Source organism: Equus przewalskii, chromosome 2, assembly GCF_037783145.1.
Source record: "Equus przewalskii isolate Varuska chromosome 2, EquPr2, whole genome shotgun sequence".
Taxonomy (NCBI): domain Eukaryota; kingdom Metazoa; phylum Chordata; class Mammalia; order Perissodactyla; family Equidae; genus Equus; species Equus przewalskii.
In genome coordinates, this window is record NC_091832.1 from 58,099,066 (window position 1) to 58,125,949 (window position 26,884).

The 26,884-nt window shown below is 38.3% G+C and overlaps 1 protein-coding gene across 4 annotated transcripts in view; it reads right to left on the minus strand.

The window, feature by feature from the left end:
• Nucleotides 1-26,884, minus strand: part of KIF13B (kinesin family member 13B) — a 188,655-nt gene that overhangs the window by 111,271 nt on the left and 50,500 nt on the right. For all 4 annotated transcript variants that reach the window (XM_070611418.1, XM_070611416.1, XM_070611417.1 and 1 more), the window contains exons 3-9: nt 17,736-17,748; nt 13,652-13,712; nt 10,984-11,076; nt 9,684-9,864; nt 6,276-6,363; nt 2,950-3,084; nt 865-977 (exon numbers count right to left, since the gene is read on the minus strand). In XM_070611418.1, the coding sequence (XP_070467519.1) occupies nt 865-977; nt 2,950-3,084; nt 6,276-6,363; nt 9,684-9,864; nt 10,984-11,076; nt 13,652-13,712; nt 17,736-17,748 (684 nt within the window). The remainder of the gene's footprint in view (nt 1-864; nt 978-2,949; nt 3,085-6,275; nt 6,364-9,683; nt 9,865-10,983; nt 11,077-13,651; nt 13,713-17,735; nt 17,749-26,884) is intronic.

The window sequence follows — 26,884 nt, forward strand, 5'->3', positions numbered from 1 at the left end:
ATCAAGATAACGACACAAACACCACATATCTTTAAGAAAGGAAGCCACAAACACAATACGATTAATTAAAACATAGTACAAAGCAAAAACATTTTATTTATGTATATATCAATCACTATTCAATAATTGCATAGCATCTGGATGATGGTGTTCTGTGATCTCCAGTAGGTTACTGATGACTTGTACCTCGCCATGTGTCCTTTTGGGAGTGAGAGCCAAAAGGAAAGAAAAGATTCCTGCCCATAGGAGCTAACAAGTTAGCTTGAGGTAGAAAATGTAAGCATATGAAGTCATAAAAGGGAGAGCTGTATGCAGCTAGCACCTTGTTGTTTGTTGGGACAGTGACACCCAGGTCAAGATCAACAGGTGGGCTCTGACAGACCTCTTATCTTTATTCTTTTCTTTAAACTAGTGGTTCTCAACTGGAGGGTGACTATGCCCCCACAAGGAGCACTGGCCATGTATGGAGATAATGTAGGTTGTCACAATTTGGGGTGGGGGGGAGAGGTGGCAAACACTACTGCCATCTAGTGGGCAGAGGCCAGAGATGCCACTAAACATCCTACACTACACAGGCACCACCTCCTGGGACAAAGAATGATTAGAACCCAAATCTCAACAGAAGTGCTCTTGAGAAACCTCTGACTTGGCTGAGGCTGTGCTCCTCAGCCCCATCAGATATCACAGCAAAACATAAAACAGATGCGGGCCCAGAAAAAAATACATATTGGAAAAAGATTCTAAACTATTTATTCATTATAGCCTTAATCGGTCCAGAATCTTATTCTTTTAATAACCACAGAAGTCCCCTTATTTGGCTGTTAAATCAATAAGGCAATAAAAGCAGGCTTCTGAAAACCTTACTTGTTGATGTTGCTGCCCTCCTTCAGCCTGTCACCTGCAGCTCCAGTTTTGGTGGCTCGCTCGCTGCCAGCTAAGTCTATCAAGCTCAGCTTGCCCACTTTCTCTCCGGACGTCTGGAAAGTAAATTGACAAGTACTAATAAACAGTTAAAGAATACAGAAAGCGGTGCTGTCTCTACTGAATGAGTTAATTTTGAAATCCTTTATTAAAGAGTTATTTACTGTTACTTCAAAATTAGTTTGCACTGCTATAAAACAGGATAAGAAAACTGTACAATCTAGCAGTAGATACACACAAGATTATACACAACTCTACTCATCCAGATAGAGGGAAATTTATCTCAGAAAAAGAGTGCCTCCAAAAATGGGCATTTTGAAGAGAACTCAATAAAATTTTCAGAGAGAAGTACACAAAAGCACTTATGAAATACACATTTTAATATAACTTGGAAATATGCTTAAAATTTCGTGAATATTTACCAATCATTCTAAGGGAAAATATTTTCAATTCCTACTGATGTAAAAAAAATTAATCTGACTTTTATGTAATAGAAAGATGCCTCAAAAAGTCCACACTTGCTAAAAATTTTTCATATTATTCATATATGATAATTTTACTTTATCAAAAATATTCTATTATGCCTTCACACATATAACATATTTTATACTTCAGCAGCAATACAAGAAATGTGGGAAGCCAATGCCAAAATCTATAGACTGGATCACTTTTAAAACTTTCCTTTAAAATATATATTTCTATTTATTTCCATAAATAAATATGTTGCTAACAAAAGAATATTCAGCTTCCCAAATCAAAAGTACTTTTGGTTAAAAAAAAAAAAGTCTTCAGTATGCTTTTGTTTTATGCTGAAAAGGAAATAGGAAACAAAGAACTTTTTGTTGTTACACTAATCTTGCTGTGATGGTAAAAGAAGAAAAATACGATAAAATCCTGCCAAAATACAGCATTTTGCCAGGGTGATTATTTTAGCTTCTGGTATTTGAAATTGACTCGCTGATTGGGTGGGCATCATAATAAAACATGCAAAAATTCACACTAAAAGTAAGAGGGAAACACAAATGTGAGTCAACAGAGTTTTCAGTGCATAGAAGCATGTATTTCTCTGGCTCTGTTTACTCTTCACAGATTCAAAACCAAATACTCAAAAAGCTACTCTACAAATCTAGCAACCTTATAGTACAACCCCCAGTGCAATTTATTCCTTCCAGGACTTAGCTGTTTGGCAGAAGGTAATATTTCAAAAGTTATCTCCACTGCATCAGGTGGAGTATTAACACTGGCTTATACCATTAGCTACCATCGTTGAAAGCTCAAAAAGTCCTTTGGCAGAGACTCTGGACCATCAGCTCGTATAACTTCTGTTCTACCTTCCTTTAGTTGGAGAGGGTGGAGAGCCAAAACCTACATTCCTCAGACTCCTTGCAGCCAGGGTTCAGGATGTGACTTAGGTTCCATCAGTCAGACACACTTGCTCAAGATTTGGAAAGCAAAAGTAAAGCAGAGGCCATTCCCCTGCCCCTTTTTTGTTTTTCTCTGCTGGGAAGCAGGATGGTAGAAATATGAGGTTTTCTAAGAGCGTCCCAGCATACACTCTCCAGCTTCCAGGGTGCTAACAAGAAAGATGATACGTGTGAAAGGGTCTACTAGCTGCCTTCTTTTGCCCAGTTTGTTCCTTCCAGCAGCTTGGGCTGACTGCTGTGTCCTGGCTACACTTATGCTGTGGGGCGTGCCTGGAACTCACAGCTCACAGCACAGTGGCAGCCTCACGGGCAGCAGTGGCCCTGGTGGATCAGATCTGTGCTGTTCTGGGACTTATTCCTAGAGATTCAGTCTAGAACCCACTCCTCCTTGGCTGTTCCAACAACTCTGTAATCAGCCAAGCCTCTCCATGAAATCTCTTTTCTGTTTACCCAGAGTGGCTTCTGTTTCTTGTCATGAGTCCTAATTGATAAATATGTCTAGCTAGGACTTTCAGTCATCTTATACCTGAAGGGAATAAGATAAACCATGATCCACTTTAGAAATTCAAAAAAGAAAAAAAAAGTCATGCAACTGAACACCTACCCCAGACTTAATGTCGTACAAAGTATGTGTGAGGGTGATTTTGAAGACTGCATGGGATCGGCTGCTCTCTTCGTTCATGTTGGTGGCAGCAACTGTACGAGATTTGTTACCCTCAGACATCAAAGACTCAATATCCTAAGTTGAAACAAGTCATAGACACACATGTCATTATCTGTCTAATAAAATAATAAAACTCTACAAGATTATGAAATGCATTGTAAGTTTCACTACTTAGTCAACCACGTTTGGAGTTTACATGTTTTTCAATGAACATTAACTGCCACAGAGTACACCAGCCAATACTGTCTATGAAAACTCAAATAAATCACATTATTTTCTGTACATGCAGAATAAAGTGGCAACATTCAGAATTACAAAAGTTTAGAAGCTATGTGTTAAGTCCCACAAGGTGGACAAGTATGCCATGCCAATCCTCATCTAATCTAGAAATTTTTAAAAATTTAGTTTCTTTAATTACAGAAGCAATAGAAGTTAACTGTCAAATCAAATTAGATTACAGTCATGTGCCGCACAATGACGTTTGGGTCAACAACTAATCGTATATATGATGGAGGCCCCATAAGATTAGTATCATATGGGCTGGGTGTGTGGTAGACTATACCATCTAGGTTTGTGTAAGTGCACTCTATGATGTTTGTACAGCGACAAAGTCGCCTAACGACACATTTCTCAGAACGTATCCCCATCATTAAGCAGCGCATGACTGTATACGAATAATCCACAAACAAAAATAATTTGTCTCCCCTTCAAGCTGGCATAGCACTGTATCATCACCTTGGTGTATCTTACCAGACCTGTTTTTAAAAATGAGAACATCAAGAGACTAATTTCCTGCACAGATTTACTACTTTGTTGCCATTACTGCTAAAACAGGGACAGCATGAGGCAATAGAAAGATCATGGGATCTTCATTTTTAAAAATGTTATAAGCTCTAAAACACTTACTCAACCAATCTGAATTTTAGTTTCATAAATAAAAATACAGAGCTATAACATCATCTACCTTACAAGGATTTTAATGAGGAACAAGATAGATGACATGTGTGAAACAGCCTACTGGGCAGCTCCTTTTATCCAGCCTCGTCTTTCCACTAGAGGAACCCAACCTTCAGCTAAGCACATTGCAGCACAGCTGAGAGACTACATTTCCCAGACGTCCTTGTGGTTCAGTGCGGTCACACGACTAAGTTTTAGCGAACTGAGAGGTTAAGTATAATACAGGTCACTGGGAATTTTCCATAAAGGGAGTAGGCATGCTCTTACATTTTGGTTCTAAGAGCCTCCTTGAACTATGAGAGTAAGGGCATTACCAGAGAGCTGGCAAGACTCTAGGTCCCTAACAGCATCTTTGGAACCACCATACTAGCCCTCTCACCATTCATTCATTCTTTTATTCATTCAACTGTTCACTCAAATATACACTGAAAGCACCTACTATGTGCCAGGTACAGTTTAAGATACTGAGGATATGTAATGACCAAAACAGGTAACAATTCATTTTCCAAAGAACTTAAATCCTGTTATATTTTTTCTGTTATATGCAACCAAACCCAATGCTGACACACATAAATAAAAACTTTGAAAATCATAAGATTCTATTTTGCTGTATAAATGAAAAAGAATAATGGTTAAGGAAAAATTCAACATGACAAATAAAAAGACTCAAAGTAAAAATATTAACTGCCAAAAGAGATATAAGTAGGCACCAGATGAAAATCAACAAAAAAAGGCAAAAATCACAATTTTCTAGATCCATTCTAAATCCATTTTAGATCCATGAAATCTGATAATCCTGAGGCTTAATGTAAAAGCTTTATCCTATTTAGCCTACATTTATTCACTGGTCTCCAGTCTGTTGTCTCATGCATAAACTCTGTACTGAGCCTTTTAATTTTTTAAACAAGCAAAATTTTTTTTATACTTTCTAATCTCCTCTGAAATACCAAAAAGAATCCTGATCTCTCTCCAATGTTGCATAAATAAGTTCTCAAATGATCATTATTAAAACAGAGTTACGCATTGCTAAACAACAGGAATAAGTTTTGAGAAATATGTTGCTAGGTCATTTCATCGTCATGCGACTATCATAGAGAGTACTTACACAAACCTAGATAGTATAGCCTACTACACGCTTAGGCTATTTGGTACTAATCTTGTGGGACCACTGTTGTATATGTGGTCCATCACTGACCAAAATGTCATTAAGCAGTGCATGACTGTAACAACAATATCTAACATTTATATAAGTACTCTAGAGTTTTCAAAGACTTTTCACATGCATTATCCCATTGGATCTCCTCCAGGAAGCCTTCTGGACACCACCTTCCCCAGACACCTACGTATCCATTTAAGAACCCCTTCTCCAAACTATGATGAATCTTGAATATGCATCAGTCACTGAATTTAAAACCATGTTGTTTTACAATATCTTTATAACAACTGTAAGCATCTTGAAAGAACGGACCATCTCATTCATTTTTTACATTCTCAGTACCTAGCACAATGCCTGGCATATGATAGCTGTTCAATAGATGTTTACCAAGTTTACTAATGTTTACTAAATGAAGTATCATTGACCAAATGGCAGAATTGATTAATGAACAAAGGAACAAATGATCCTACCTCATAAGATGGTCAAGACAATAAAACTAATTTCCATTTTAAACATTAGGACAAAGAGACTTGGTGAGGTAGAGTAAATGATCCAGAGTCATATGAGAGTCATACAAAAGGATTAAGTGTCACTAAATCAACACTCTCTGACTTCAGTGTATGTTACATCATAGCGTCTCACTCCACCCCCATTTCCCAACACGCAAAGCCTCACGGACTCACACAAAGCAGAACTGCGAAGTGTGAAAGTAAAAAGAACTATGTGAGTGATTCTCTCATACTAGAAACAGGATTTGAATTCCAACTATTCAACTCATATATTTTATTTCATCAAATCAACTAAATCACGAGCAACTTCAGTACTTTATGAACTACTAGGGAAGAAAAAAAGCTGCCATTTATCATTTTAAGATGCAATTGCGAGGCACAGCACAATTTTGGAGCTCATAAAATATGAAAAAATGCGTCTCACAACAGATGAAAAGGAATGCCTTGGAAATATATATACCTTCTCGCAAAATTAAACTATCCTAATAGTCATATACAGTTTTTTAAGTAAAAAATTTTTGTAAAAAGTGATTTATTAAGCGATAATACTATAAGTTTTTCTAATTTCAAAAAAATAATCACCACAAATTAAACCAAAAAAAACTTGCTCCACTGAATTTAGTTTATATAAAGTAAGTTGTTACCTTATAGCTTGTGACAGCCAGTTTAGAAAGTCCATCAACATAGGGTCCCAATACATTGTGCTCTCTGACTTTTAACGTTTGACGGCTTCTGTTCATTAAAAACATAGAAATGATTTTTAAACAATAAGCTGTTTTTTAAAGGACGCAACTGTGCTCCATAAAGTATATGCTGAATTCAACAAAGATCTCAAATAAATAAAACCAACCGACTTGATCTCAGAAGAATTTAAACTAAAATTTAAAATCTTGACTGGCAAGAAAAACTTCATAATGTGATAAAATATCACATTACTCAAAAGGGTACACTGTGGGATGTCTATTTACTACCACAAAGAATGCAGAGTCAAATAAATACAAATAGTCTATTTGTCATATCACAGAATGTGGTACAAAGAGCAGAAATTCAACAAATGTTAACTGTGCAAGAAAGGAAAATTACAGACCAACCTCAATCATGAATAAAGACAGACAGACAAAAGACAACAAACTGTGTGTAATAATGATTTTAAAACTTAAAATTGGGCTTAGCCCAGGACTGCCAGGTTATTTTAACACTAGAAAAAGATTCACAACCTTTACCACGCTGATAGACTAAAGGGGAAAAGAACATACATGATCATGTCAATAAATGCAGAAAAAAGTATTCAATAAAATTAAATACTCATTCATGAATAAAAAATAAACAAACCTCTTAGCACACAACAAACTGATAAACCAAGTAAAGGGCATCCACCAAAAAACTAGAGCATTTAGCACGGTTAATGATATCAACCAAAAAATATTAAAAATATTTGTTGATGATTGTATGACATGTGAATTATATCTCAAAAAAGCTCTTTAAAAAATAAAAACACAGGGCTGGCCCCATGGTGTACTGGTTAAGTTTGCCATGCTCCACTTTGGCGGTCTGGGTTCATGGGTTTGGATCCCGAGATCTACACCACTCATCATGCACCTACACCACTCATCAGCCATGCTGTGGCAGTGACCCACATACAAAATAGAGGAAGACTGGCACAGATGTTAGCTCAAAGCTAATCTTCCTCAAACAAAAAAAGAGAAGATTGGTAACAAATGTTAGCTCAGGGCAAATCTTCCTCAGCAAAAAAATTAACAAACAAAAACACTACAATAAAAAGAGGAATATTTGTTGATGGTGAGATTACAAGTAATTCTTATTTTACATAACTTAATATTTTCTAGTGATTTGGAATCTTTTAGTACCCTAGGATGAACCACTAAAAACTTTACTTACTATCATAAAATTGTACATAAAGTAGATATAGAACAAATATTTGACTCAGTTCTGACCTCAGGATACATGCTATTATAACTGAGTTAACTACTGCCAATCCTTCTCTTTTTGCTGAGGAAGACTGGCCCTGAGCTAACATCCATAACCACCTTCCTCTACTTTATACGTGGGACGCCTATGACAGCATGCTTGCCAAGCGGTGCCATGTCCGCACCCGGGATCTGAACTGGCAAACCCCGGGCCACCAAGAAGCAGAACATGCGAACTTAACTGCTGCGCCACTGGGCCGGCCCCTTCCCTTTTTCTTAAAGATAATATATACCATATTATCTCCTGAGTAAGCAACATAATTACATTACTACACATAATATATGCTGAATTAATAAAATTAGTACTTGAATAACAAAACTAAGTTGTCTCAAATAGTCTTTCACTGAAAAAGGACCACTTTCAGGGTTTTTAATGTATTTACTTCAACTCTTCAGAAACACTACAAAAATCCTCAAGTAAATCTTCATGGGAGGACAAGAATAAAAACAGCTAACACTTATTACGCACTTACTCTGTACCAGTCAATGTTCTAGGACCTCAGGTGTGTCATCCCAGTCTATCTTCACAACAGCCCTCTGAGATATTATGTAATCTTATCATTCCCCCTTCTGTACAAATGAGGCCTCGAAAGCATAAGTAACTTGCTCAATAGGTAACAATTAAAGGACCTGGATCCAGAGCTAGGTGATCCAAAGGCCATGCTGTTGATTACTAAACTACACAAAAGACAAACATATAAGAAATTACTGAAGACTATAAACAAATTGAAGATACAGTTCTAGCTATTTCACATAAGCACTGTGGAATGCAAACACAAGAATGAAGTCAGCCAAGAATTTCTGGAAAGACTAGGTCTGGGCTGGACCTCTAACAAAGTGCTGGTCTTCACAGAGGGGAAGATGCAAGAACAAGTACTCAAGACACAGAAAGAGGACAAGGGCACGATATTCAGCAAGATGTGGGTACCTGAGCCATAACTTTCCTACCTCTGGCCTCCTTTTGTTCTCTGTTTTGATTGCCTGCGTATTGCCCTCCACTCACGCTGGACGGCTGGGTCACTCTCTAAACAAGTGATTTCTTCACACTTCCACACTTTGGCACACGCTGTCCCCTAAGCCTGAACCGTTCTCACCTAACTTCTCAGCGGACAGACTCCTACTCAACACGAAATTTATCAAGCACCCTCCGAGGAATCTTCCCTTCTCCTCTGGGCAAAGACTCATTCTGATTGAGCATCACTATGAGTCACTGCCTCTAAGACCATCTTTCCTTGATCATCTTCATCCAAACACAACATAATGTCCCTTCATTGTCCTCCGCGCTTTCTGTAAACCTCAGCTCATTTGGCTCTTTGAGCTTCTGAATGCTGTTTTTACTCAATAAGCCACAGGCTATGGTTATTATCTGTTCTTTCTCTCCAGTGTTGCACTTCCTTAAAATCCAGACTCAGAGAACTCTGTGTGCAACGAACAGATTTCCTCAGATACCTTATCTTCCTCACTAGGTTCAGCTACAACTGCAGAGTGACAATAGCATTTTTTAAGGCTTTCTAATACTTCTGAGCCACTTTTTCAAAGACTACACTATAAAATGGGACTTTTTTTCTCTAGGAATCCTTAAAATTAACTATTCTAAAGTCCAGGTTTCACATCTCTGATTATGCCTCTCCCTCACTTCACAGACTGCAAACAAACAGCTAAATTCCACCTGAAATTTCTGGATTTTAAATAAATAAATAACCTACTTGATTAAGGATACCAGTTATCCTGATACTAAGTAACTTAATTTTCACAATGTATTTTTTGTTTGTGGCTCTGGATGTATCTGAGAAAGGCAGTATGACCCACACACATGCTGTTCCACTACACTTCCCTGCCCCATTGCAGGCCTGAGTTCAAAAGCCAAGAACTGGCTGCAGGAAGCCACTCAATGTAACTAAGAACAAATCACAACGACGATGACGAGATAAATAAAATCGCAGGGACAGCAACTAGATAAATAACTCTCTCCTAGAGTTCAAGATAAAAAATGTCACCTCAGCCAATTTATTAAGTCTGTTTCAGTCCATAATACTAAAACATTGAAGTCTCAAAGTCTTTTACCCTTTTGGATCAAGAAGGTCTCTAACTTTCTCATTATAAATTTCCATATAGGACACTTCTACTTTAAAACTCTGCTCTTCATTTTCCTCTCTCTGAGTCCGTTCAAAGAGTCCACTGCAAAGTCTCGGGATTAATCCAGGTTGGTCAGCTGTGCCCATCATGGTATAAGATTTTCCAGACCCTAAAAAAGGAAATCATAGTGCTGTCTCTTTGAGAAGTTTAAATACATAACCCTCTTTCCATTGCTCAAAATAAATTACTAGCACTTAGCAAAATGCCCAAAATAAAATAAGAAATATACCCAAATATAACACTGAAACTAATAGATACAGAAGCTTTCCCAATGCATATGTAGACGTCAAAAGTAAACCTCCTTTAGAAAGAAAACAAAAATCTTCTTTAACCATCTTCATCCTTAAAAAAAATTACCTAAAACAACTAAAAAATAGTGAGGGCTGAACAGCTTTCTAAAATTAACTGGGAATATCCATATGATGAATACTATTGTACCTGCTCCCAACCACTAACCATAGCACAAAATATATGTTATCCCTCTGGGCCCCAGAGAAAATTAACTTACTACCCTTTGGCAATAGTGTGGAAACCAAAGAGTAATTTTCTTTTTCTACTATAAAATTATTTTCTCCACTGTACCAAGAATACATATTCATTAAAGAAAATTGAGAAAACGCAGGAAAATAGAAAGGAAAAGTTAAATCACTCACAGTCCTAACTTAAGTAAAATTCTTTTTCCTTTTCAGTAGCAGTGATTTTGTAAACACTCTTTTAATCATACAAGTTGCTGCTTTTGTCAACTGACACTTTAATATTATCATAATATCTAAAACTAATACACCACTTCCTATGTTCCAGGTCATTTCTAAAAGTTTTCACGTTATCTCACTGTGACAACCCTATAAGGAAAGTCTATAACTATCAACATTTTACAGATAAGGAAACTGAGGTGTAAGTTTCCCGGCTGTTCAGTGGCAGGAGCAGGGTTGGAGCTGGGATAACCCAGCTCAGAGTTCGTGCTCTCAACCACTACACGTACCGCCTCTTGAAAATATCAGAAGCACTCTTCTATGAAGAATAGTTTTCAACTGGACAAGCTATACAGTATACCCTTAAAAAAGTGACTCTTTCACTTTAAATAGATTTTCTTTCCTGTTGACCACAGAAGAAGTCAGAACACTCCTTATCAATCATAACTGATAAGATGCTAACAATATGTATTCTTTTTAGTATTTTCTCTGTTATGATCCTTAAAGCAAAAAATATATATATTATTTAACATTACCAGTCTGTCCATAGGCAAAGATACATGCATTGTAGCCATCAAAAGCATTCTGAAGAATATTCTCCCCAAGGCATTTGAAAACATCATCTTGACCTAAAAGAGAGAGAGAAGGAGAAAAAGAAAGGATGAAGCCAAAACTACATGTGAACAATCAAAACAAAAATGTACTTTTCTTTTCAGCTTATCTCCAAACAAGATTTTTAAACTTGATGATGCTTCCAAAGCCTTGACTATATACCACTCAGCTAATGCTTTATTCAGTGAGTTTTGGAGTTCAAAACAATCATATATATCAATCCCTCTCCTTTTCCTCAATGATAATTTTTTTTTCATTTGGAAAGATTTGTTTTTTATTTTTTAAACAAACTGGTAAGGCAGAAAATACTGCTCTAGAACAAAATTCCAAGTCTCTTCATAAAAAACACAGTTGTGGTTAAATTCATGGGTGGTTTGTTTTGTTTCTGTCGCCAACTGTTTGGAAGCAGTGGTCTATGGTGACTAGCAGCAGCTCTCCAGGGATTCTTTCTTTCTCAGTGATAACTTTTAATTACAGGGTCTACAATACATACCAGCTGCTTCAGGGAGGAAGATCTTGGAAATCATTCTTCTAGTTTTCGATCATGGACATAAATAATAGGATCAAATGCTCCTCCACAGGCTAAATTAAATATGCCAATAGTCAAACATAACCTTTACAAATCATTCAACCTCTCTGAGGTCTTCAATATTGTGATACTGTTGAGCTATAAGAAATATATTTCGGTTATCTGAATGACTCTCATATATATTTGGTCTTCATCCACAGTTCTTGGCTCAAGTCTCCAGAAACTCCTGGAATTTCCTAAGCGTTGAGAGTGATCAAGGTGTCTTTGGTTATGTTAATGAGGTGACTTTTGGAAAGCAACTAAGGACGGGGGCTGGTTGTCAGGAGAACCAACAGTGATTATAGGGTTGGAACTTTCAGTCCCATCCTCCAACCTCCTAGGAGGGGAGAGGGCCTGGAGGTTGACTCATTCTCCAATGGCCAATGATTTAATCAATCAAGCCTATGTAATGAAGCCTCCATAAAAACCCAGAAGGACAGAGTCCAGAGAGCTTCCCAGACAGTGAAAACGTGGAGGTGCTGGGAGAGTGGCGTGCCTAGAGAGGGCATGGAAGCTCTGCACCCTTTTCCCCACACCTTGCCCTATGTAGCTCTTCCATCTGGCTGTTCCTGAGTTAAACTCTTTTATAATAAACTGGCAATCTAGTAAGTAAAATGTTTCTCTGAGTTCTGTGAGCCAATCTAGCAAATTAATCAAGCCCAAGAAGGAGGGCGTGGGAACCTCTGATATACAGCCAGTTGATCAGAAGCACAGGAAACAACCTGGGCTTGGGAATAGTATCTAAAGTGGCAGGGGGAGGGGGCAATTTTGTAAGCCTGAACACTTAACCTATCAAATCTGATGCTATCTCCGGGTAGTTAGTGTCAGAATTGAACTGAAGTGCAGGATACCCAGCTGGTGTCCACGGCATTGCTTGGTGGGGGGAGAGAGGAATCCCTCCCTCTCAACAAATTGGATTTGTGATCTGGACACACTTTAAGTATAACATGAAAGAACTGGGCGCTGTTATGTTTGTTATGTTCTGAATGCTATAAATAGTATTCCATTATGCCTCACTTCCTAATTAATTTGCCAGATTAGTACATCATCATGAAATTTCCGATATGGAAGCAATCCTTAAAGTCATCATTGGGCCAGCTAAACCACATTAACCTTAACTTTTTGAAACAGCTGTAGTACAACTGTTTCTCATGACAAAAGCCAATACAACATGACACTCAATATTTAAAAAAAGATTGTTTAGAAATAGGTGTTGTAAGCAGTCAGGAATAAAGGAAATAAAGGGCTGTCACTGTAGTCCAAAACTTGTGAAAAGGGGCTTCAGACAGTCATCATTGAGGACAGTAAGAGAATAACAGAATACCAGAGCACGTTAAGAAAGAACATAGTATATTGTTCTCCATTAAAGAGAGAAAATAGAACACTGAAAGCTTAAGTGATTTACTCAAAGTCACAGAGGCAATCAGGAGTAGAGTCTGGACTAAACTCCAGGTTTCCTTTTCTCCTGGCTCTTCTTTTCTTACACAAAGGTGCCCCTCCAGACCACAGCACAGACATCTAAGCGAATCTAAGAGGCTACTGTGTGCTACTGGTCCTATGCAAGGCCTGGGGATGCGTGTGAGTAAGATAACCTCAACCGTGTACCCTATTAACCTAACTTTATCATATTATACCAAGAACAACACACTGTGACTCTCTCATTTCCCAATCAACATAAAAAACTCTAATAGTGGGGCTGGCCCTGGGGACCAGTGGTTAAGTTCACGCACTCTGCTTTGGTGGCCCGGTGTACACCAGTTCGGATCCTGGGTGCTGACCTAGCACCACTTGTCAAGCCATGCTGAGGTGGTGTCCCACATAGAAGAAGTAGAAGGACATATAACGAGGATATACAACTATGTATTGGGGCTTTGGGGAGGAAAAAAAACCTCATAGCAAAGACTGGAGGAAGTTCTCTACATAGTTTTTAAAATTAAAGAAAATAATACTCTGATACTTTATGGAAAAAATATTAAAACACCTTTTCTGTATTATCAGTAGTTAACAAGATGTTGTACTCTTACCTGCAAACTTTTCTCTGACAGATTCATCCATAGACCAAAAACAATGATCATATGCAAACACCTGTTGAAAAATAAAAATAATATAGTATGTATTAAGAACAAAACCTTAACGTAGCTATGATGTTATAACGATGTCATAACATTGAAAACATTATTTGTAATAGTGAAGTAAAGACAAATTACTCTCTTACAATGGAAATGAAATTATTTATGTTCCAGTCTTATTGTACAGTTTTGATCTTTTATGTTTACTACTTTCTAAAATATGCACTCTTTTTTTGTGCTCTTTTGAGAGTTCTTTTTTCATTTTTTGGATTTCATGTTTTATAATTTAGTCTCTTTAAGAATTTTATTTATTTATTAAAGATTGGCCCTGAGTTATCATCTGTTGCCAATTTTTTTTTTCCTCTTCTTCTCTTCAAAGGCCCCCAGTACATAGTTGTATATTCTAGTTGTAGGTCCTTCTAGCTCTGCTCTGTGGGACACCGCCTCAGCATGGCTCAATAGGCGGTGCTAGGTCCACACCCAGGATCCAAACCGGTGAAACCCTGGGCCTAAATGAAACTGTTTCTTAATTCATTTCAGCTTGCATTTCAAACTCTCCCACTTTTAGAGTTTGTTGCCTTGCTTCCTGATGACAGTTTTCCTCTTGTGCCTTTATACAGTTGTCCCTTGGTATCCGTGGGAGATTGGTTCCAGGGCAGATACCAAAATCCATGCATGCTCAAGTCCCTACAGTCGGCCCTACCTCTCTGAGAATGCAAAACCCATGGATACAGAGGGCCGACTGTATGTTAGCTTGCCAAGTGCATCCGAATTGAGAGTTTGTATTTTATGGTTTAAGTAATTGCTTGTTTTTTTCCTCTCCCTTTGGCCACCTTTACACGACTAGTTACCCTGCCACTCACAGGTACTGAAGCCCAGATTTTCATCTCCCCAAAGCCCAATGTCTCTACTCCCTCCTATTTACAAAGATATGAACTCAGTGTTGGTGGCCAAAAACCTTTTTTTAAGCCTTCATTCATGTTAGAGCCTCATCCAAATCAGTTTTCACATGGTGAGCTTCTCCAGTCCTCAACTATACATCAAGGTCCCCTTTAATCCGCAAGAGTTGAACTTCCAGTCACCTCTGAGAACCCGTGTCTGATCCCAAAGCCCAGTAAATATGCTGCTTCAGCCCCAGCTTGCTGCTAGCCCCTGAAGTTACCTATGTTGTTTTTTAATATGATGACATGATTTTAATATTTTAACATATTTTACCTCTCCCTGCTATGAGTGTGGAGGTGGCAGGAGAATGTTTCTCTGTGAATTCACAAGACTACGTGGACCAGAGGTCTAAAAGTTAATTTTTTTTTGTTTGAGTAAGATTAGCCCTGAGCTAACTGCTGCCAATCCTCCTCTTTTTGCTGAGGAAGACTGGCCCTGAGCTAACACCCGTGCCCATCTCCCTCTACTTTATATGTGGGACGCCTGCCACAGCATGGCTTTGCAAGTGGTACCATGTCCGAACCAGGGATCCAAACTGGCGAACCCCAGGCTGCTGAAGCAAAACGTGCGAACTTAACTGCTGTACCACCGGGCCAGCCCCTAGAAGTTAATTTTTTTAAGAAAGGAAATTAGATTAGGATGGTGAATTAAGTATGCATGCCTATATTCCCCTGCTACCTGAAATTAATTCAAAATGATAGAGGGAGGGAGAGAAAGGACAAAAAGAGGAAAGAAGAGTGGAAAGGAAAGTTTTTGAAAGCAAGATTGCTTGCTTGTACCTGGATCAAGAATTGAGAATCCCTGAAAAACAGCTGCAAAGAGACTAATGGGGAGTATTTTGGGGTAGGAGCCACAGGGAGAACACAGGCCAAAACACTGCAAAAGGAGATGGCTATAAAGCTACGAGCAGTTCTCGGAGTGCACCAGGAGAACTGCTCAACCAGCACGAGAGGACCCTGGGGGCACCCAACAGGAAGACTGGCTAAAAACGCCTTTAAAGCTGGGAAGGATCAGAACACCCATATCTCTGTGCAAAACAGCAGGCAGGGGAGGCACCTGTTCCGTGGGATGGGGCAGTGATGGGGAAGCTGGCCCAGAAAGGCAAGCAGAAGCCCCCTTCGCAGGAAGAGGGGGAGCCCTGAGCCCAGAAGCCACGCGCCAGCTGCAGTTCTACATTGTACATTACTAACCCTCAACATTTGTCCAAAGCTGAACATGTATTATCAGTAGTGGTGGCTCACTAGGTTAGCAATTCTCCAGCAGCGAAAGGAGGAAAAGAAGAAGGAAGATGCAGGTAGTTCTCAAAGGACTGTGTATCAGAATTTCGGGCAGGGCTGCTGCTTTTCAAACTACATTTGTCAGCCATGGTGAGAATCATTTCAGCAGGGTGAGATTAAAGAAAATGTGAGGCTCAAACTAGGTTTCTTCTGTTCTCGCTTTCAACTCTCCTCTCTTATAATTTTATTTAATTCTATTCTTAAGATTAAAGAGAAACCATCCTGATTCTTTTCTTGTAAGCTTAGCTCTCACTTCAACAGTCCCATCACCACATGTGCGGACTTAACAGAGATCAGGCTCTAAATAGCACTCTGCTCTCTCTATTATTTTGATTTCTTTCTTTGTTTTAATTTAGGGGTTTCTTGAACGACTCCATTTCTTATTCTCAATTCTAGTAGAGCAGAGCTGACACTAGGTGCTTGGCCCTGATCACAGGACACTGAGGGAGAAGAAGGGAAGAGCCTGGCGGCTGGCAGGTGGGGGCTGGGACTGGAACCCAGCCTCTGGGCCAGCAGTCCGCTCACCGCTAGGCTCTCCACCACCAGGCTAGATGAGCTCTATTCCCCAATTATACGAAAGCATCACAGCCGGGTACAAGGTTGGGAACTAATGAACACTTAGTTCTTATGTATTAACGACAGTAAATGGTCCTCTTAAGTTTTAGCAATTTTGTAAATTATAGGAATCTTCCAGTCATGGATTTCCTAAAGCAAACAAGCCCTTTTCTTTCCAAATAAACATTTTTCCTTTAAAACTTTTTTTAAAACCACCTTTTTTCAAGTAACAGAGAAAAAACACACATTTTCTGTAACAAAGTCAAATAATATAGAAGCATAGAGTAAAAAATAAAGGTCTCCCAGTCACCAAGCGGACCTCTCCCAGGAGGTAACCACTATGTTAACAGTGTGGTGTTGGTCCTTCCATATTTTTTTATGTCAACACATTTTCTCTAAACATTAAGATACAGTTGAATTAAAACATGAATAGTTTTTATATAGTCATGTAATGTTTCCTCACATCTTTACTGCAATCTCCAGCCTCTATTCTATCAAAAAGAAAAAAAAATGCAGCATATTTTCATAGAAAAGATAAAATAAAATTAGTTTTACATATATAAAGAAATCAGTGCCATATTAAACTATTTTAAAAAGTCATTCAGAGTCCCAAACAACCACATCTATACATATTTTAGCAACAATAGAGAATGGAATTACTATTCAACGACAGACTCTAAAACAAAAGCAAAACTCCAAGAATGCAGATAAAAATCTGAATTTCCTGGAAATGGTCAATTGAAAAATATAGTCCTTGTGCCCACTTTGGCACACCTATAAATTCCTTCAGAGACATAGGAACTGATGGGCCCACTGAAGTTTCTTTAGAATCTAGGCTTCAATGTAAGATGAAGACGCATTTCCTTGAGGAAGCCGTGGGCCAGGACAGGTTTCTGTTGGCGTGAGAATGCGTCCCCAGCTGTCTCGGGAGCCACATGGATGAGTCTGCATAGCATGGTGCTAACCACAGTTTGGAACGACCAGTTTCAAGCCAATCCATGGTGAACGCAGAGCACAAAAGGAATCTGTGTTGTAGTTGCCAGGAGACTAGCCAGAATTGGTCAAAATACAAATACAGCTTTTCCATAACCCTCCAGTCCCTCCTGTGCCAATAAACGGCTTCAGATTTATGAATAGGCTGGCAGACGGCATTACTTTTACAAAAGTGACAGAGACAAAATATTTTTGAGAAGAAAATTACCAGTACTTCAAAAATACCCACATAAGATCTTCACAAGCATCACATAATAAACCAAATTTCTTACCTTTGGCTGGCTTCTGAGTTCCCAAAAGAGATGTCATCGTTGACATGAAAAAAAAGGGAGAAAGTTTAATAAGATTTTTTTCAGTTTAGAAGACTCTTTTTGAAAGGTCAAATGATTATAATAAACATCATGTAAACGTTTATTAAGAACACAAAATGGGGCCAACCCTGTGGCCAAGTGGTTAAATTCGCGCACTCCGCTTCAGAGGCCCAGGGTTTCGCTGGTTTGGATCCTGGGCGCAGACATGGCACCGCTCATCAGGCCGTGCTGAGGCAGCATCCCATGTGCCACAACTAGAAGGACCCACAACCAAAATATATACAACTATGTATTGGGGGTATTTAGGGAGAAAAAGCAGAAGAAAAAAAGGAAGATTGGCAACAGATGTTAGCTCAGGTGCCAATCTTTAGGAAAAAAAAGAACACAAAATATTAACTTTGAAAGCAAATAGCAATTTAAAATAAAGAATAAATTAATATCTATTTACTAGTATGGTAAAGTGCTAATTATAGAAACTAACTTGTATCTCTCAAGTAGAAGAAAGATTATCTGAGCACTGGATAATTTTTAAATTTAATATTTCTGCTTCATGCACTTTGCTTATTCTTGTATATGCCTTATACTTAAAAAATTCTTTACTTTTTGTCATCTGATTTCATTTCCAAGTAGTTTCCTCTGCTTTAATACATCAGCAGCTTACTCTCTATCTCTTTAGGTTCTGGCTACGAAAAAAAAAGTTAAAAGAGCAACTAACTTTTTTCCAGTGAATTACTACTTACTGAATTACTCACCTATTACTTACTCTTCTAAGCTTACCCAGGTGCTTCTCACCTCCCTCCCTCCAAAACTGCCGCTCCCTTACATCTCCTTGGGGTACAGGAATATAACCCAATCCAATATAACCTTGACATAGTTTTAAACTTAGAGAAAAGCTGTAAGAACAGCATAAAGAACTCCCTTCACCCAAAGTCACCAAGTGTTAACATTGCCACAGTTGCTATATCATTCTCCCCGTCTCCTCTATATATAGATATATATACACACACACACACACATACGTATTATCTTTTTAACCATCTGAGAGTAAGTTGCAGACATGCTTCTTCAGTCCTAAATACTTCAGTGTGTAATTGCTAAAACCAATAATGTTCACTTACATAACCACAATACAATATCAAAATCAGAAAATTTAATAATAAAAGAAAGTACTTTTGAAACTGGAGTGAAATAGAACAATAACTAGAGCTTTAGGAATAATTGATCTCTCTCAGAAAATCAAAGCACCAACTCAAACCTAAAACTTGAAAGGAAACTGTACATGGAAATGCTTCCTTCCAATTGTCGACACATCTTCTTGTCTCTTTGTCTCATAAAAGATTTTCTTCTAAAATAAATTTAATATTTATTCGTATCAAATGATTTCAGGTTAAGAATACTAAAACACCAAGGCAGGTCTAGCAAATGAGTGACACTTGTCTAATAGATTTTGGACTAACAGCCAATGTGCTAACATATAAACGAAAATAATTTCTCTGGAATAAGACGGACAGAAAAATTTCCCGACAAAAAGATGTGTAGAATACTGATAGAGGTTACTGACATATGCTATCATCTTTTTATAGGTCTTTATGAGCAAAGCAGATTCTCATCAATTACAGGCAGCTTACCTATAAACCCAGCTGGAGGTAAGAACAGAACCAGCATGTATGAAATGCCTATGTTAGGCCAGGTACATTGCATGCTACTTCATTTAACTCTCCCAATAACTTTGCAAGATACTATTATTATTCTAGTTTCACAGATGAGAAACTTAAGGCTCAGAACAGTTAAATGACCTGTCCAAGACACAATAACAAGCAGTGATGGATCTGGGATGTAAAACTAGGTCTTCTGACTCCAAGTCTATGTTCTTTCCCTCTCCCACACTGGTCAAAACAGCCTCGTCAAGTTTCTTCTGAAGAATCTATGAGTCATGCATTAACAACTGCTCCTGCTAACTGAAATATTTCCCAATGTATTAATTTCCTCCATTCTAATTATTACCCAATAAAAGGTCACCACTTGGTGCTTGTGCCAGTGTAAGTTTACTTATTCATTATATTTATAAAAACTCCAGACTGTCTTTTCTGAGAGAAAAATAAGGTATTTAGCATGATACTACAAGTTTAAATAAAATATTTTTACATAAATTTCAACTCTTTCTCAGACAACCAACAAATAGGAAATTCAGTAATATTCGGTAATAGCAGAAGAAGAATCCATGGGACTAATCTGAATCCAGAACATAAAAATAAAACCAGAAGCAAACCAGTAAATTAATTACAGAGCTAAGTTTCCAGGTAGGGATTCTGCTGCTGCGACAGTAAAGCTCAAATAACCTACAGAGCCATTGGAAACCCAAGGATGTAATTACAGCTCTGTACAAAAATAAATAAAGTTAATTAATTAATTAAACAAAATGTTTCAGAGTATAGTTGCAATCCAATATGGCAATGGCTCTCTTCTCCCAAAATCCCTTATTTAGAAACCTCAGCTATCCAGACCACAGGAGAAATTTAGAAAGCAAAGCAAACCAGCCCCTGACCAATCAAGAGAGACATCAGAAAGTAAAAGCACGAAAGTCGTAGTTTCTCAGCTGAGTTGAATTACTTTTTGTTGCTGTTGTTTAACTTCATTTTCAAATACTTTCAGACCTACAAAAAGTTCCAAAAGTAGTACAAAGAATTCCTGTGCACCCTTCGCCCAGCTTCCCCGAATGCTAAAGTCTTATATAACCACAGTTACAATGCTCAAAACCAGGAAACTAACCATCAACACAAGATTGATTAAATAATCTAGAGCAACTTTACAAAAATTTTTTACCAACTGCCCCACTGATGTTCTTTTTCTGGTCCAAGGTCACACATTGCATGCAGCTGCATGTCTCCTCCAATCTGGGACAGTTTGTCTCTTATGACCTTGACACTTGAAGAGTACTGGCCAATTATTTTGAAGAATGTCCCTCAACCTAGGTTTGTCTAATGCTTCCTCATGACTAAATTCAGGTTATGCATTTTGGCAAGTACGACACAGAAGTGACATGCCCTTCTCACTGCATCACACCAGAAGGTACATGATGATGTCCATGTCCCATCACTGACGATGGTAACTCTGATCACTTGGTTACAGTTGTACCTACTAGGTTTCTCGAGTGTAATATTACTAATTTTTCCTTTGTGCATTTTTCTCCTGGGAGGAGACTTTGAGACTATGTAAATACTGCTTCTCATCACACTTTCACCCACGAATTTTAGCATCCATTGATAAGTCTAGCCTGCAACAATTACTGTTTCTCAAAAGGTGATTGTCTAGTTACTGGAGACATTAACAACCCAGATGAATCAACCTGGACAAATGTGCTTTTTAGGAAGAGGACGACCTGGGAAACAACAAATGATTTGGTTGCATTATTTTGGATAGAACTGTTATCTACGAATAAGCTACTTCCTTCCTTCTTTTTACTGATCTGGTTTAGGGGCCTGAGCTCACTTCACTTTTAAATAATAAATTACACCATAAAATTAAGTCAAATTATATTCCTAATCTTTAGAATGCCACAATATCAAGAAGAAATTTAGTGATTGATGATTCTATAAGTTAGTGATCTTTGTAAATTTATGATCCTGACAAAAAATAAAATCGATATTGGATCCAAAAATAAACCACACAGTATCCTGTAGCGGAAAACACAAAGCAATGTCAATAGAATAACGAGTTACAAATCGATTACTGCTGTCAACTACCAAAATCAAATATTATATCCAAATATCATCACCACTTTCAATTTTAAAGATTTAAGTTTCTAAAATCTTCACAATTAGAAATATTTAGAATCTGTATTTTAATAAGATCCCACTCCAACCCACTCTATAACAGATGTATACATCACAAAGAGCTTATTGTAATACAACCATACTACGTAATGATATTGTTGCTTTTTCAGACTTAGCTGGCAGTACCAGCAACCAAACAACAATTTGTGTGATGATCGTTATTTTTTCCTTGCCACCCCACACCCGATGTGCTTTCCATATAAGGAATAAAGCTGACCTGACTAAAAATTTAGACACTATCAGACTCACAAAGGAACCTTGTCAATCTTTGCTTATCTAGCCAATTTTAAAAAGTACAAATATCACTAAAAGCCCTGTTCATTGTTTCCTCGACATTTGGAATACTCCGTTCAATTCTGAAGAATAAATTTTAAAAGCATCATTGATAAGGTGGAGTATTTTAGAGAACAGCATTCAGGACGTAAAGGGTTTGAAAACACTACCACTGAAAGAATAAATCAAAGAACTGGAAATCTGTAGCCTGGAACAGGGAAGACTAAAGACGACATGACGCCATCCTCAGAGTTGAGGGGACTTACACGCTTCGGGGCTGGGGGGTGGGGGAGCAGACTTGCTCCAGATCAGGTCAGAAGCTGAATTCGGTAGGATCTACTGGAGAAAGCTAAAAGAACAGGGATGCCTCTTTAATAAAGAATAATTAGCACTGTTTTAAGAAACAGCCAGCTCCCCATCAGTGGAATTATCTAAAGAGAGAATAGAGAAGCATCTGATGAGGATGCTGTAGAAGGAATGAGAGTTACACAGAATTACTTGTATAATTTTTATCTACAAAAAGAAAATGAACATAAAGCATTCAACAAGTTCTATTTCTTGTCATTTCTGTCAGTGACACTTGCAGACCACCAGTACCTCAGAGGTAACTCAAGTGACAGTTTGAGCCTCATCTCCCACGTCACACTCTTAGAAGATTCCTCCTCTTCAGCAAGCTGGTGTACTTCCTATATTCCACATACCTGCACTCAGATAATGCCACTCCATCTAACAACTCTTGTTTATTCAAGCCCTACCCATGTGAGAAAAGCTCAGATCAAATTCTAGCTCCCTCAGGAATCCTTCCATAAGAACCCTAACCAAAAGTCTTCCTTCCCCAATTCCTATAAGCCAAAACTATCTCTACTGCTCATGTATTATGCATCATTTTGTCATGACAGAAACTTTTCAATATATGGGTGATCTCCCCAGCTAGACTATAAGCTTCTGAAGGACAGGGTGCATCTTTCTGCATTGATCAGTGTCCAACACAAGGCTTTTTGCTTATTCAGGAAATATTTTTTAAGCTCTCTGGGTGAACTGGCCCCTGCCTCTATCTCAACCACATCTTGCACCATCTTCATTTCACCACATGGCCTTTTTCTAATTGGCCCAGTATACCCAGTATTCTGGTTCCAGGGCTTTCATATATGATTTTCTTTCTGCCTTGAAATCTTGAGGCTAACTTCTATTCGTTTGTCATTTCTCAACTTAATTATTATTTCCATACATGTCTCTTTCTTAAATATCCAACCTAATATAGATCCCTTACATTACTCTCAATCACAGTATCTCTGATAGAATAAAAACATTTCCACCACCATCTCTGCTCTCTAAACTCACCCCTCAAAACAACGAAGCAAACAAAAAACAAATCCCACCTTCAATGAAACCAGGAATTAATTATAAATGAAACACATTACATGAAGACATAAAGTGCACCCACAGAATGTAAGAAGAGGTCAGAAATGGCTGGTGCTGAGTATCGCAGAAGGTGAGCGGAGAGGGAACCTAAAAAAACAAAACAACAGGGGCTGGCCCGGTGGCGCAGCAGTTACGTTCGCATGTTCTGCTTTGGCAGCCCAGGGTTCGCCAGTTTGGATCCTGGGTGCGGACATGGCACCACTTGGCAAAAAGCCTTGCTGTGGTAGGCGTCCCGCACAAAGTAGAGGAAGATGGGCATGGATGTTAGTTCAGGGCCAGTCTTCCTCGGCAAAAAGAGGATTGACAGTAGTGAGCTCAGGGCTAATCTTCCTCAAAAAAAAAAAAAGGAAGAAAGAAAGAACATTCAGGTCACTACCTCTGATATATATTTCTTAGAGAAACTTCTTTAAATCCACAGAAAAGACGGTTTGACAATTCCCTTCTATTAGAATCTCCCACCTACACAAACTACAACTGGTTGAGAATAGAGGGACGTCCAAAGAATATGGCCACTGAAACACAACTGGCATATTCTACAACCACAAAACTTTAGAAATATGAAAACCCTGGTTTACAAATTCCATAATTTCAAATTACCATATATTGTGATAGCATAATTCAAAGAATACACTATTAACTCAATAATTTGCAAATCACCTGCCTCTTCTTATCAAACACGCAAGTTTTAATTCATTGTGCATTTTCACTGTAAGAAAGTTTAAATCTGGCCAAAGAAAGCCAATATTGATGCACTTGTGGGGTTTTTCTATAAAATACATTTCACATCATATGTTAACAGAGTAATAATATTCATTTTAATAATTACATGTTAACTTCAAGCTATACACAGAGATTAGGATAGATTATTGAAATACTCTTAGACTCCAAGCAAAAAGAAAGCTCTGATAATTTTTACTTCTCTCAGTATTTGTGGTAATCTGTGGTTTCTAATTTTTGAATCTATGTTTCTATAGTTTTCTTGATTAAATTAATGTGATTGGATTTCTCCTTGATTAGATTGGATTTATTTGGAAAAAGTTTTCACTGAGTATGAAATTAACTAACTCTCCCGTCCCCTTACCCTTTCTAGATGCAGATCTAAACTTCAGCGTCCATACACTCATACACTCAAGGTCCACAGGCCCAGTATAGCCCACAGCTGTATTTAGTTTAGTCCTCATAGTAGTAACCAAAACTAGAAAATCAGATTTCACGTTAGAATTCTCTTGAAAATTCAGAATATCTGGAAATGCTAGACCTAAATTTCCACATGTGACACTGGCTAGATCTGAACTACTGCTGTCTTCCCCATGGACCTTCCTGACAGGTGGCTGAGTTTTAAATTCACACTATTAAGAAAAAAAGTAGAACAGGGTTTCTTCATACTCAAAGAAAATACAGACTCACAAATTCACACCAAAAAAAGAGGATGTTTCCATATCCAATCCCAAGAACCTAAACTAGAGTGCCATCACAATCACATCAGGACTACACTACGGATTCTGCCCACCCAATTAAACAATACAATCTCCTTTAATATCCCAACACTTAATCCTGGCTATCAAACCCTAAACAAACGTCACTTGCAGCGGTAATATTAGAATTAGCAGCTATGAGACAGAATTAAAGCTAAAGCCCTTGTCTTCACTGCAAGTAGTGGTAGGTCTAGAATTCAGACTTCAGTTGGAAAGCCTGGGGGCCTCAAGGAGAAAAAAAAACATAAAAAGCCTGGTGCATGCATGCTCAAAAATGTTAGATGTCATCATTACTGTGATTTTGATTCATGATTGCAATGTTAACTTGAGGTTTAAGTCAGTAGGTTGAGAAAAACTGAAAATTTCTAGCTCATTATTATAATTACTCCCCAAATCCATTACTTACCAAAGATCTCCTTAGCGTCCTTCAGTGGAAACCCAGTTTCCAGGCATTCCCCAACTAAATACTTCACTACTTATAAGGGTATCATCTGCTTAGTTAACTGAAGATTGCTGTGTTTATCCTTATCCTGAGATATGGTTTTCGTCTTTGAAATGTCTCTCAAATCCATCCCTGATTTCCCTCTCACATTCACTCTTCCATTCAGTAATATTTACTGATTATCTACTATAAACCAGATGCTAATCTCAGTACTGGAGAAACTACACTGAACAAACAGACAAAAATCCTAGCCCTCTAAGAGCTTAAATTCTATTACAATAGAATGAATGAATGAATGAATATATAATATAGTAAGAGCCATAGGGAAGGAGGATACAGAGTGGAGCTGGGGCTGATAAAACCAGGGTGGTCAGGAGAAGCTTCACAGAATCGTGTTTGCAGAGACCAATGGGCGGCAAGGGAGTTGAGCCATTTGGATAGGGCAGCAGACACGGTGATGCCTGACTTCTTCATCCCCCTCTAGACCTATCTACCACACAGCTTCCCACCTGTACACTCTCTGCCTCCAGGCTCTTCTCTACAATTCTTCACACATCCAGTGTGTATCTAAACCGCACATGTGATCAGGTCATAATTCTGCCTAAAACCTTTCCCTGGCTCCCTATTCCCTACAAGATAACAATTCAAACTCCACAAGCAAGAAAGGCTCTTCACAATATCACCTCTTCCCACCTGTCCGGCCTCCATCTCCTACCACCCCTCCCCCAATGCCTCCTGCTTTACTCATATTTGGACTTGTTGTGTCCTTTAGGCTTGGTTACTTCTGTACTTCCGGTTACCTGTGTACTTCTGCATCTTGGCCTGGTGATAGCCTTCTTGTCCTTCAAAAAACAAAAAGTTACCTTCCCTGTCCCCTTTCAGGAACTTTTAAGCCCCTTAGGTCTCCTTTGCTGAGAAAGTATTGTGGCTGTATCGCCTCCTCTTTGATGGTGAGCTCCCTCAGAGCACAGAGCATGTTCCATTCTTCTTGTTTTCCTAATGCCTGACATATGTAGGCACTCAATAATGTTTGTTGGAATTTACCAAGAGATGACGAACTTGCCTAAATTGTTCAGTTGTTAAGTATTCCCAGGGTCTCTATAATTCTTCTGTTGTTCTGACACTCATCCAAAAAATATTTACTATTAGATATACACAATAATTTACCTTTTTAACCAGAGATTAGAATTCCATTTATCAACTATTCAGAATACATTTGAATCAAAAGCAAAAAATGCTTCCAGAAATAGAGAAAAACAGAAGCCATGTTTTCCTCCACAGGCAGAGACGAGGCCTACAGACTTGATATTCTAACTGCAACATAAGGTTATAGACCAGATGAGTTTGGCTCGTCTGTCTCCCTCTCACAACCTTACAATTCAGGGAAAGTCTGAAGTGATGGCTTACCAGAACCATCAGTGTTTGCTCGGAGGGACGAAAAGAAGAGAAATGTTAACTAGAAAAGCACAATATCCTAGGGCCACTTACCATAGGGGCAAAGAGCCCTGGGCAAGTATTCTTTTCACCATTTACTGAGTGATTGCAGAATGAGTACAATAAGGCACAAGTCCTTGCCCTGGGGGAGCTGACAATCTAGCAAAATCAGATGTTTGAACCATTAGAAAATCACGTGTTTGCAGTTCATCATGAAAAAGAATCTAAGCC